We start from the raw sequence: 14,099 nt of genomic DNA, 5'->3' as shown, positions 1-14,099 counted from the left end.
GCCGGCACTCTGGCCGCCGGTATATCATACTGAACCCATGCAGCCGCTTCATCATAGCACTTCATATATAGATTCAGACTCAGTAGCACTGCTTTGGCACAACCACAATACAGACTTGATTAAACTGAACCGCATACATTATATTAATCACCTTCATTTTTACATAAGAACAATACATGTCCAGCTCAGAAAAAGCCCTTATGCTGGGATCTCAGAGCACGGTGTTTCACACTTTTGGGAAAACAAACTGGAAACATCACATCAAGGTAAAAAGGCAAAACAAAGCACTTTTTATTTAGCTTCCTTGGGAAATCAGTAATGCAGATAAATGAATTTGTGTTAGTCTCAACAGTCATCAAATATTTCAGAGATAACGAAAAATAAATTATTTCCAGTGGAAAAAAATTACAAAAAAGTGGTCAATTTTCATTTGCGAAATAAATCAGGCTGCAGAATGTTTATTTACACCCCAAATGTACAAAACAAATTTTATTAAGAAAAAAAAAAGGGGGAAGGGGAGATGATGTGCTTTAGTAAATCTGTATTTATAGTCTGTAGTTTCTTCCAAACTAAGGAGCATTTCCATAACATGTCCCAAGGGTCCAGGCATGACGTCAATGTCACTTCACACCATGATGCCTTTTCTTTACGTCCGCCGTGTCTTTTGTCTTTTTTGAAGTCTCTTTGCATCCTCTGGGTTGCCAGTGTCAACTCCTGTCTGTCCAAGTGCCCGTACTCCTTGCAGACGACTTGTCAGCTGCAGCAGCAGGGGAACCAACTGGCAAAGGGAAGACGAGAAAATAATGACTTTATTAGACAGGTGACTATAATAAAAATGTCTACCTCCACTGTGATTACTCATCGCTTCTATTTACTGGTCTTAAAACTTCAGACTCTATTACTTTAAAAAAAGAACCTTGAATAAAAAAAATTAGCTTTGTTAATCAAAACAGGTGAACGGTTGTTTAACTACTTACATTCTACAAAATAAAAAAATAAAAATTATCTGTCGATACTCCATTTAGAATATGGAAAGCTCTGTAATCTGACATTGGCTAGGTGATGCAGTGGTAAGGAGATTACATAAATCATACATGATTATACTACAGTACTATATAAAGCATGGGTCTTCAACCTGCGACCCTCCAGCTGCTGTGGAACTACACATCCCAGCATACCCTGCCTCAGTTTTAGCATACCGTAATAGCAAAACTGTGGCAGGGCATTCTGGGATATGTAGTTTCACAGCAGCTGGTTGAAGACCCATGATATAAAAGAACAGTGTTTTCCTTATAGTGTTTACATATTAGACAGCACTAACAGAGGACAATGGAGCTGCCAGAGTGGACCTTATAATTACTAAGGGCGGGATGTATTTAAAGGAAAAAGCATCTAAAAATCGCTGTTATCGAGTTCTGACTGAATTTCCCATATACACCAAACTCCGGAATGCAATACTTTCTGGAGATTGGACCCAGTGGGCAACGCTGCCCAATAGAAGTCTATGGGCTTCTCTTTGCAATTTTCCTCTGAGAGGGATCAAATCGTATCTCACCCAGCATCCCCTGTGGCGTACGTCACACGGCGGATGTGCAGAAGGACTCCCGGGTCATGAACTCGGAAGTCTTATCATCACCAGTATGTACCCAAAGTGACAAGATGTATCACGTAGAAGGAAACCATGCAAACATAGGAGAACATAAAAACTCCACACACACAGCCTGGTTAGAAGTGAACCAATGACCCCAGTGCTGTGAGACAGCAATGCTAACCACTATTGTCCATTATATTTCTTTGGGATGCATCAGACAATGTTAATTTGGGAATGATTTTAAAAGGTGAACAATCTCTACCATACCTAATCAGGAGAATATGGAGGGTTCATGCCCGCCACTCTTAAATACACATTGGTGTTCGGGCCACTGATATATGTAAATTTTCAAGAGTTCTATCTATAGAAATTAGCCCACAATAAACCTGTCTCTAAAGCATTTTTTTGGGAGCTGCTTAAATATTTTACCGTACCGTAGATTATGTCATCTTTGCTGAACTACAGCCTTTTTCAATTGCAGATATGCAACCTGCTATTAAAGGTCTCTGTCATAATCCCAAACGCCCATTGCCTATTTTGGGGGTGGACTGTAGGCGGCTATCACGGACCACAAACAAGTATGGTCCTATTACCTCCCTGAGGTACGCTGGCAACGAAAGGGTTACCATAAAGCTAAGTATAGTAAATCATGCTTCAATTCTGATCAGTGTGGAAACTGGATGGGACTCCTGTAATTATGTATAGGCGGAGTGTGGGATTAGTGATCGCTACCTTAATGCAGGACAAAAAAAAAAAAAAAAAAAACCGCTTAAACCAATGCAATAAAAAGTAAAATGCTCTCAAATAGTAAGGAAATAAAAAAGCACATAAAACTCAGAGTTGGATCTTTTCCGACTTTGCAATGCCTGGCAGTCCAGCCCATTCTTCAGCCAAAAACTATTTACACATGTCGGGTAAAGAAAGCGTGACGGATAGTTCCGCAGATCTCACTGGCATATCAGGCTTCTTATGTAATGAGACCATAGAAATACAGTGGCCATTTTTCAGGCTGCTAAGCAATTACCATCAATACACTAAAAGGTCAGTCTCGTAATGAGAAATTACTGCTACAGTGTATCCAACTAGACCCTACAGTTTCAGGAAAGTGCAGTCATCTATTACTTGCATTTTATAGTCTGACCAGAAACGAAGGGCAGATTTGTTTGCTTTGATGGCCTACACTAAATTGCAAACTCCCCAACCAGTCAGTTATAAAAAGAAATAAAAAACCTCAACATCAAATTGTACGCGGACTCAGTAGCCTGCCTTAAAGGACGATTCCAGTTTTAGCAAAACCAGAGCCATACTAATAAGGAAAACTCTACCGTAACATTCACTTTGCTGTAATGCTTCTTTAGTTAGAGCACGGGATGAAGCCCCCTGTAATAACTGGCTAAGCTTGTGTATGTACTAGTTGCCTAGAATGACCACATAAAAGTGCTGGCAGATTGCATATTGATCCTCACTCCTGCAGTATCGCAGTGGTGAAATACAGTGTACTACAAATGTATCAGTGGATATGGTCAATAAGCACTGCGAGGCTGTAGCAGACAGGAACGCAACTAATGAAACTGGCAATCACTGTCTACAAAGGGCACACTGCAACAAGTGGAAGACAGAGCCACAAGGGGGAAGCAAAACATGCGGTAACTAATAAAGAATTGGAACTACATATTAGTAAAGAATTATCCTTCTACTAGTTACCAGACCGTCCAAATGACAGAACAGCATAACAGTAATGTCAGCGCTGGCGGCTGTGCGTGCCCGAGTGGAGCAACAATTGACTTGCTCTGTCGGACGCCATCTAGTGGCCGCCAGCGCACAAAACACTAATTCCCCCATAGAGGTGAAGCGTTAGCCTTTTATTACATAGGATTAGGAGAGCTTTAAAATTTAGGCTTTAATTAAACAATTTGTACGTATTCGTTAAGGCTCAGTGAGGCTTCAATGTTATTTTTTGCTGCCAATGAGTGCAATAGGCTTGGTGTTAAAACAGTTTCCACATGGCAAGGATGGCAACAGTATACTGGCAAGCAGAGAAGCAACAGTCCTGTAATGATAGGAATGTCACAATGCCCCTACAACTCAGGCTGCTGAAAAGCCATGGACTCTGCAATCACTGGCTGCCTATGTACAATGATTGTGCTACCAATCACAAACCTCAGCAGAGAGGACGCAGTTACCTTGTCATACTTGTAACCGGCAAATAACAGCAGCAGGGTCAAAGGAAGTGCAAGATATGAGCCCTGGACAACATCTTGCTCAGGTAGTTTTCTCTGCATATAAAACAAAAGGATGCCATAAAGATAAATCCCATAAATAAAGGTAGGTGTGTGTGTGTGTGGAGACAGTGTATAGAGCAGAGGTTCTCAAACTCAGTCCTCGGGAGCCCACACAGTGCATGTTTTGCAGGTAACCCAGCAGGTGCACAGGTGAATTAATTACTCACTGACACTTTTTAAAAGGTCCACAGGTGGAGCTAATTATTTCACTTGCGATTCTGTGAGGAGACCTGCAAAACATGCACTGTGTGGGGTCCTGAGGACCGAGTTTGAGAACCTCTGGTATAGAGGCACAACGTTATATATCCATTACGAATTATTACCAAATCACACTTCTTGTACCATCTCATGTTTTGCTTCTCTAAACACGTGTATTCCTGATTACCTGCATTTGAGCTGCTGTGACTGTAAGGCCTTTTTGGCCTCTATTTGACTTTTTATGTATCTGTTGTCTCCACCCCTCCACCCCATTTATTTCCATTCCCTCCCATTCCCGTTTCTACTTCTGTACCCTATACTACCCTGCTTAAAATCAATAAAAGTTTAATAAGTAACCTAATATATTTAAAAGTTAGTGACAAATTGGTGACTATTGGTCTAGTCACAAAAGTGCCAACTGCATTTGTTCTTGATGAGATTAACTGGAAAATATAAACCAGGACTGAAGGGGTGTCAGACTGACAGCAGATTACCTAGAACAGGGGTTGGGGACCTTCGGCCCTCTAGCTATTGTTGAACTACACATACCAGCATGCCTTGCTACAGTTTTGCTATTTGGCCATGCTGAAACCGTTGCAAGGCATGCTGGGATGTGTAGTTCAAGAACAGCTGGAGGGCCGAAAGTTCCCCATCCCTGACCTAGAAGGTCAGAGCCTCAACATATCAATGACAGAAGACATGTCAGTGTAATAACTCCAGACTGCTACAGATCAGAGAGGGATGCAGTCAATTAACCTACAATAAAAAATGCCAGTCAATTGCTGTTGGGATTTTGATTGTAGGTATTTCATACTAAACCCATCAGAGAGATGGGTTGGTGTTATGTTTGTACAATGAGCATATGTGACTAATGGAAACAGTAATGCTTTCCAGAAAACAAAGGATGATGAAATAGGAATAATGATGCAAGACTTACCGTAGGGTTGAATGTCAGAGTGATGTGTTTGTGGTATCCCTGCGTGCTGAAGGAAATCTGGGGCAGGGTGTAGTCATACTGAGACTTGGGTAGGGTGGAATCCAGCTGCACAACATACGTCTAATAAGGATTAAGAGGGAAAAAAGCGAGAAGTAAATTATTATTTATCTGTATATTTGCATTAGTATGTTAGTTATTGTATGATAAGAGTAAAATGCACCAGTCACTCACATTACATATTTACAAAAAGAGCACTGTGTAAAGGTGCACACACACTGGACGTTTTTGCCCAGTGTGTATGCACAGCGATGATGTGAACATCGCTGGGCGATTTTCACGGGAGTGAACCACTTTCCACAGTAGGAGACTGTCGAAAGTGGTTCATTCGGCCGGTAAAACAGGCCGACGGATGGCGATGGCAAGCGATGATGTGGGAGCCCGGCCATGCACACTAGGAGATTTTGAGCTCAAAACGACAAAAGTGAGCTACTTTGGGCTCAAAATAGACTAGTGTGTAAGCACCTTTATATATAGTACGTGTTTTAAGGGGTCAGTATGAATTACCGACGCCGACATCCCAATAGTTGCAATCCCGAGGGGGGCGGCATTGGGGTAAGAGTGTTTCCCCGTATCCTATACCCCTCCCACAGCCTAACCCTAACCTCCCCCCGTTAATGCTTGACCCTATCCTTCCTTCGGTGGTGCGTAAACCTAACACCCCCCTGCTCCGCAGCATAACCCTAACTCTTCCCCACAGTGCCTAAACCTAACCTCCCACCAGGTAGGTCCATCTCCCAAAGCTCCTTTCTCAGGCTCACTCAGCAGGATATGCAGATGCAACCACACATGTGACTCATGATATCAGTATGTCACATCAGGCTGCGCTTCTCTATCGGGAAGCTGAGCTAGTCACATGCTGCCAAGCAAAAAGAGCCAGGAGACCTGACCACAGTTAAGGGGAGCAAGGTGGACATTTAAGGGGATGAGGGGAGTGCTGTGGTGTAGTAATTAAAGGTTCTGGAGGTGGTAATGGGGGGGAATGTTGGTGCTTTGAAATGGTTATTAAAGGGAGGGGTGGGGGTGTACACTGAAGGGCACGAGGTGGACATTGAAGGGGGCTGCTGTGAGAGGTGGACTTAGAAGGTGGTGGTGGTGAGTGCTACAAGAGATGGTCATTGAAGGGGGGGGGGGGTGGAGAGCAGCGAGAGGGGGACACTGAAGAGGGGCAGTGCTGTGAGAGGTGTACTTTGAAGGTGGAGGGGATACTGCGGGAAGTAGGCATGGGGAGGTACACATTAAAGAAGAGGTGGCCATTGAAGAGAGGGGAATACTGTGAAAGGCATAGGCATGTGCGTAGGGGGTGCCTTGTGAGTACAGGCACACCATAATGTCGCGAAACTCCCACCAGTGGTGGATTAAGAGTGACGATAACAGTCCCATACAGTCAGCTGTTAGCCAAGTCCAAGGCACTTGGCGAGCTGGAGAAGGAAGACGAGTGGCATGGGATTTGTAGTTTAGACCCTGAGCAGTAAAAGATTAATTACAAAGCCCATGACGGCTGCTGTGACTACTGTGAGTTGCTCGATGAAGTGGTGCGTGGGAGCCGACAGCCTATTAGAGGTGTGTTAGGACGGGGGAGGTGCCCGGTGTGTAACAAGGCAGTGCGTGTTCCCTCCCCTTGTATGACTGGGCAAAGACACTGCAGGAGCAGCCTGAGAGAGAACAAAAAGTCTGTGGGACTGGGAGAATCTTGCCTCGTCTGGAATATGTGTCTACGCTCCACCCCCCCCCCCCCCCTGCCCCCCTCCCCTCTATAGAGAGAGGTCTATGGAGAGGGGTAATGAGAGACAGCTATGAGGTGGGGGGGGGGGGGGGCAATCGGGGATATATGCAGGGGTCACTTGATTTCATTTGCCCCTAAATTGCCAGCCAGCCCCTGACTAGGATGGACTATGGGAAGAAGGTAAGCCGGTGGAGACAGTGTGATGCTCTGTGCAATGTTGTGCTGGGAAACCTTGGGTCTTGTGCACATGTGCATGATGTCTGTTTATTTCCGCCATCCTATGTGAATGATTTATGTTGGGTACACATTAAACGCTGTGTAGCCAGCACGATATCATCAGCGAAGGCATCCAGCAGCGGCGAGGGGAAGTGGAGGCCATGCTGCATTCACTGCATGTCGGTCCAACGGAAGAGGTCGCTTACGACGCATCGTCAGCGACATAGAACATACATACAAGATGATATAGTGAACGATGTGTCGGAATCGGGCACATCAATATCGTCTATTGTGTACCTGGCTTAAATGCTGAAGGCGGATCGTTACTCCCTGATGTATGAAGGAAGGGGTGTCTAAAAGATAGCATGCCGATAAGCGTGGGCAATGTATCAACGGTCAGCATCGATGACTGTTCAGACAACTGCAGCTGTCAATTTCGACAGCTGCAGGTGGTGATGCTCACAGACCACAGCAGGGACAGAGCTGTCCCTGGCTGTGGCGGGTTCCCGGCTCCGTAGTGTGCAGGGATTCTCGCGTGAGTAGCGAGATCCCGCGCTGGCGCACTGGAGCCGGCCGGGACAGGGAGCCAAAGCGCTTCAGCACTGAGCTTAGGCGCTGTGTGCTCGGGGGACATCGCCGGAGGGGGAGCACAGACAAGATATTAGTACATCTCGTCGATATCCCTTCCTGCTTCACCTCAGTAATGATCCGTGCCGCTATATTACATTTACCCCTATAGAAGAAAAATGTACTAAACATTTATAGTATACAGGTTGAGTATCCCATTTCCAAATATTCAGAAATACGGAATTTTTGGAGCGAGAGTGAGAAAGTGAAACCTTTGTTTTCTGATGGCTCAATGTACACAAAGTTTGTTTAATACACACAGTTATTAAAAATATTGTATTAAATGACCTTCAGGCTGTGTGTATAAGGTGTATATGAAACATTAATGAATTGTATGTATGTACACAGTTCTTAAAAATATTGGCTAAAATTACCTTCAGGCTGTGTGTATAAGGTGTATATGAATCATAAATGCATTCTGTGCTTATACTTGGGTCCCATCGCCATGATATATCATTATGGGATGCAATTATTCCAAAATACGGAAAAATCAGATATCCAAAATACTTCAGGTCCCAAGCATTTTGGATAAGGGATACTCAACCTGTACTAATATCCTTACAAAGAATTAAGGTTCAAAAAGGGTTGAGATTACCTAAAGGATAAAAAAGGGGCAGACTAGATGGGCCAAGTGGTTCTTATCAGCCGTCAAATTCTATGTTTCTATGTTAATATTCATAATATTTTGTTCAAGTCTAAAGCCAATTTGCCATTATAACATTAAGTTTGCTCCTCTTCAATACACAAACCTACATTAGTAATTGCAAATCTAGAGAATCAGATGCTGCTGTTAATATGTGCAAAAAAAATAAATGTAATTTTTTTATGCCTTTAAAAGCAGCAACAGAAAAAAAGCACATTGGGCCCAATTCAGACCTGATCGAAGATGTGGGAGGACGCCCAAGCACAGGGCTAGTCTGCCCCGCATGTCTGGCTCAAACTCCCCTCGCACAGGTACAAAAGCATTGCACAGCGGTGATGCTTTTGTACCTGATGAGTAGCTCCCTACCAGCGCAGCTACTCGACGCTTCCTGGGTCACAGCAGCTGCGTGTGACGTCATGCAGCCGCCGCGGCCCGTTGTCCGGACAAACGCCACCAGCCCGCCCAGCGACCGCCTCTGCCTGTCAATCAGGCAGAGGCGATCGCTGGGCAGAGATGCCGATCGCATCTCTGGCATGCACTGCCGCACTGCGGTGCCAGCGCTGCGCAGTTCAGACCTGATCGCCCGGTGTGCGAAAACACACAGCAGTGATCAGGTCTGAATTAGGCCCACTGAGAAAGTAGGAAAGTCGATGCTCACATCTTCATCTCTTACAATTTGGTTGTGGATTTAAAAACTGTACAACACCTTTTCTAAACATATATTCATCGCCTGTGGGTGGAACTAGGTTAATAGGATTTTAATACCTACCGGTAAATCCTTTTTTCCTAGTCCGTAGAGGATGCTGGGGACTCCAAAAGGAACATTGGGTATAAACAGGATCCGCAGGAGACATAGGCACTTTAAGACTTTAAATGGGTGTGAACTGGCTCCTCCCTCTATGCCCCTCCCCCAGACCTCAGTTATAGGAACTGTGCCCAGGGAGACGGACATTTCGAGGAAAAGTATTTTTGTTAACTAAAGGTGAGATACATACCAGCTCACACCACAACACACCGTACAACATGGCTTTTAAGAAATACCAGCTAACAGCATGAACATAACCGATACACAACCTCTGTGTGACAGACGCAATAACAATCAACACTACTGCAAATACAGTCCGCACAGGGACGGGCGCCCAGCATCCTCTACGGACTAGGAGAAAAGGATTTACTGGTAGGTATTAATAACCTATTTTCTCTTACATCCTAGAGGATGCTGGGGACTCCAAAAGGACCATGGGGTTTATACCAAAGCTCCAGACCGGGCGGGAGAGTGCGGACGACTCTGCAGAACCGATTGAGCAAACATGAAGTCCTCAACAGCCAGGGTATCAAACTTATAGAACTTAGCAAACGTGTTTGAACCCGACCAAGTAGCTGCTCGGCAAAGTTGAAGCGCCGAGACTCCTCGGGCAGCCGCCCAAGATGAGCTCACCTTCCTGGTAGAATGGGCCTTCACCGACTTCGGTAACGGCAATCCAGCCATAGAATGAGCATGCCGAATCGTATTACAGATCCAGCGTGCAATAGTCTGCTTGGAAGCAGGAGCCCCAATTTTGTTGGGAGCATATAGGACAAACAGAGCCTCTGATTTCCTAATCTGAGCCGTTCTGGCGACATAAATTTTCAAAGCTCTAACTACATCGAGAGACTTTGAATCAGCCAAGGCTTCCGTAGCCACAGGCACCACAACAGGTTGGTTTATGTGAAACGAAGAAACCACCTTTGGCAGAAATTGTTGACGAGTTCTCAATTCCGCTCTATCCACATGGAATATCAAATAGGGGCTCTTGTGAGACAAGGCCGCTAATTTCGACACCCGCCTTGCGGACACCAAGGCCAAAAGCATGAGCACTTTCCAAGTGAGAAATTTCAACTCAACCTTTCGCAAAGGTTCAAACCAGTGTGACATAAGAAATTGCAACACCACGTCAAGGTCCCATGGTGCCACAAACGGAGGTTGGATGCGCAGCACTCCTTTCACGAAAGTCTGAACCTCTGGAAGGGCGGCCAATTCTTTTTGAAAGAAAATAGATAAGGCCGAAATCTGCACTTTAATGGAGCCTAATTTTAGGCCCGCATCCACACCTGCCTGCAAAAAATGGAGGAAACGACCCAGCTGAAATTCTTCCGTAGGAGCCTTCTTGGATTCACACCAAGACACCTACTTTCTCCAAATACGGTGATAATGCTTTGCCGTAACCTCCTTTCTAGCCTTAAGCAGAGTGGGGATGACTTCCCTCGGAATACCCTTGCGAGCTAGGTAAGTCCTGGAACACGCACGGCCCTTGCAGTAACAGATCCTCTCTCAGAGGAAGAGGCCAGGGATCTCCTATGAGTAATTCCTGAAGATACCAGGCCCTCCGTGGCCAATCTGGAACAACGAGTATCGCCCGAACCCTTGTTCTTCTTATGATCCTTATCACTTTTGGAATGAGTGGAAGTGGAGGGAACACATATACCGACTGATACACCCACGGAGTTACCAGGGCTGAGGAAATCTGCTTTCCAGTTGTCCACGCCCGGAAGGAAGACCGCTGACCGAGCGCTTACATGTTTTTCCGCCCAGCGAAGAACTTTTGTGGCCTCCGCCATCGCCGCTCTGCTCTTTGTTCCCCCCTGGCGGTTTATGTACGCCACTGCTGTTACGTTGTCCGACTGAATCAGGATAGGCAGTCCGCGAAGAAGGTGTTCCGCTTGTAGAAGGCCATTGTAGATGGCTCTTAATTCCAGAACGTTTATGTGCAGACAAGTTTCCTGGCTTGATCATTTTCCCTGGAAAATTTTTCCGTGTGTGACTGCTCCCCAGCCCCGGAGGCTTGCATCCGTGGTCACCAGGACCCAATCCTGGACCCCGAACCTGCGTCCCTCTTGGCGGTGAGACCTGTGAAGCCACCACAGGAGAGAGATTCTGGTCCTGGAAGATAGGCTTATTTTCCGGTGCATGTGCAGGTGAGACCCGGACCACTTGTCCAACAGGTCCCACTGAAATACCCGGGCATGAAACCTGCCAAACGGAATGGCTTCGTAAGCTGCAACCATCTTCCCCAGCACCCAAGTGCATTGATGAATCAACACTCTTGCCGGTTTCAGAATCTCCTTGACCATGGTCTGGATTTCCATAGCTTTTTCTGCTGGGAGAAACACTCTCTGCAGTTCCGTGTCCAGGATCATGCCCAAGAAAGACAGCCGTGTTGTCGGAATCAACTGTGACCTTGGCAAATTTAGGATCCAACCATGTTGTTGCAGAACTGTCAGGGAGAGCACAACGTTTCTTAGCAACTGCTCCCTTGATCTCGCCTTTATCAGGAGATCGTCCAAGTACTGGATAATTGTGACACCCTGCTTGCGTAGGAGCACCATTATTTCCGCCATTACTTTGGTGAAAACCCTCGGAGCCGTGGAAAGACCAAACGGCAACGTCTGAAATTGGTAATGACAATCCTGAACAGCAAACCTCAGGAAAGCTTGATGTGGAAGATATATTGGGACATGTAAGTAGGCATCCTTGATGTCGACTGACGCCATAAAATCCCCCCCTACCAGACTGGCGATCACTGCTCGAAGAGATTCCATCTTGAACTTGAAACTTTTCAAATATAGATTGAGGGATTTTAGGTTCAGGATCGGTCTGACTGAGCCATCCGGCTTTGGGACGACAAATAGGCTCGAATAAAACCCTTCTCCCCATTGTGACGGGGGCACCGTGACAATGACACGCTGTTGACACAGCTTTTGTATTGCAGTGCACACTACTTCCCTTTCTGGCAGAGAAACTGGCAAGGCTGATTTGAAAAATCGGTGGGGGGGCACGTCTTGAAACTCCAGTTTGTACCCTAGGGACACTATTTCTAACACCCAAGGATCCAGGCCCGAATGAAACCAGACCTGACTGAAGATTTGGAGACGTGCCCCCACTGGTACGGACTCCCGTAGAGGAGCCCCAGCGTCATGCGGTGGACTTGGCAGAAGCCGGGGAGGACTTCTGCTCCTGGGAACCTGCCACAGCAGGTGACCTTTTTCCCCTTCCTCTACCTTTAGAGGCAAGGAAGGACGACCCTCTTCTTTTTTTGTATTTATTGGGCCGAAAGGACTGCATCTGATAGTGAGGAGTCTTTTTCTGTTGTGCAGGAACATAAGGAAGAAATGATGACTTACCCGCGGTAGCCGTAGACACCAGATCATCGAGGTCGTCACCAAACAAGACACCACCTTTATACGGGAGAGCCTCCATAGCTTTCTTAGAGTCGGCATCAGCATTCCATTGATGAATCCACAGTGCTCTCCTGGCCGAGACTGCCATGGCATTGGCCCTTGATCCCAAGAGGCCAATATCCCTCGCCGCATCTTTAGGTAAGCTGCAGCGTCCCTGATATAACCGAGAGTCAAAAGAATGCTATCCCTATCCAGGGTATCCATGTCAGATGCCAAGTTATCTGCCCACTTACCAATAGCGCTACTCACCCATGCCGATGCCACGGCAGGTCGGAGCATCGCACCCGTAGTGACATAAATGGATTTTAAGGTAGTTTCCTGCTAACGATCCGCAGGGTCCTTTAAGGCTGCCGTATCAGGAGACGGAAGCGCCACCTTTTTGGACAGCCGCAACAGAGCCTTGTCCACATTGGGGGGATGACTCCCACTTTTCCCTGTCCGCAGAGGGGAATGGATATGCCATTAGAATTCTTTTGGGAATCTGCCACCTTTTGTCAGGAGATTCCCAAGCTTTTTCACAAAGAGTGTTCAGCTCATGAGAGGGGGGAAACGTCACCTCAGGTTTTTTACCCTTATACAAACAAACCCTGGCATCAGGAATAATAGGGACTTCTGTAATATGTAAAACGTCTTTAATTGCCACAATCATGTACTGAATACTCTTAACCAGTTTCGGATTTAAACTGGCTTCACTATAGTCGACACTGGAGTCAGAGTCCGTGTCGGAATCAGTATCAGCCATCTGGGTAAATGAACGCTTTTGTGACCCTGAGGGGGTCTGGACCTGAGACAAGGCATCCTCCATGGATTTCCTCCATGTTTGGGTCTGAGAATCAGATTTATCCAGCCTTTTAGTCAATAACGCCACATTTGCATTCAACGTACTCAACATATCGACCCAATCAGCAGTCGGCGGTGCCGACAGAGTCACTCACAGCGCCTTATCCGCCCCCACTGCAACTTCCTCCGGGGAGGAGCACTCAGCCTCAGACATGTCGACACACACGTACCGACACGCACCAACACACTGGCTATAGGGGACAGACCCACGGAAAGCCTGTTAGAGAGAGAGACAGAGGGAGTTTACCAGCACACACCCCAGCGCCTATTCCGGTACTGAGACTTTTTACACACTGCCTCAGACCTGTTTGCGCTCTTACAACAAATGATAGTAGCACCAATTTACTGTCCCCCCCCCCCCCACCCCCATTTTGCACCCTGTTACTTGTGCAGACGTGCGGAGAAGTCCGGGCCAGCGTCTCTGCAGATCCATGTGATGAGAAAATGGCGCTGGTAAGCGGAGACGGCTAAGCCACGCCCCCTCACCGGCACGCTGTAGTCCAGCTCAAATTCAAAAATGTTTATACTGGCGGGGGGCTATATTTAGTGCCTAGGCACTTCTAATATACATTTTTAGCCAGTGTTCCACTTCAGTAACATGCTGCCCAGGGCGCCCCCCCTGCGCCCTGCAAGTGCCGCCGTATGTGTGTGTGGGAGCATGGCGCGCAGCGCGACCACTGCGCGGTACCTCAGTACTGAAGTCTTCTGCCGTCACTGAAGTCTTCTTTTCTTCGTAATACTCACCCGGCTTATATCTTCTGGCT

General features: G+C 46.5%; 1 protein-coding gene across 1 annotated transcript in view; it reads right to left on the bottom strand.

The window, feature by feature from the left end:
• Nucleotides 1-267: 267 nt before the first annotated feature.
• The window catches only part of LOC134945224 (BOS complex subunit NOMO3-like), a 180,871-nt gene continuing 167,039 nt past the window's right edge, over nt 268-14,099 (bottom strand). Inside the window, exons 29-31 of the mRNA XM_063934381.1 lie at nt 5,009-5,128; nt 3,775-3,867; nt 268-778 (exon numbers count right to left, since the gene is read on the bottom strand). Coding sequence (XP_063790451.1) covers nt 647-778; nt 3,775-3,867; nt 5,009-5,128 — 345 coding nt within the window. The 3' untranslated portion in view covers nt 268-646. The remainder of the gene's footprint in view (nt 779-3,774; nt 3,868-5,008; nt 5,129-14,099) is intronic.

Source organism: Pseudophryne corroboree, chromosome 7 (genome assembly GCF_028390025.1).
Source record: "Pseudophryne corroboree isolate aPseCor3 chromosome 7, aPseCor3.hap2, whole genome shotgun sequence".
Lineage (NCBI taxonomy): Eukaryota > Metazoa > Chordata > Amphibia > Anura > Myobatrachidae > Pseudophryne > Pseudophryne corroboree.
Note: the sequence above shows the minus strand (reverse complement) of the source record. Positions and strands in the feature narration are given on the sequence as shown.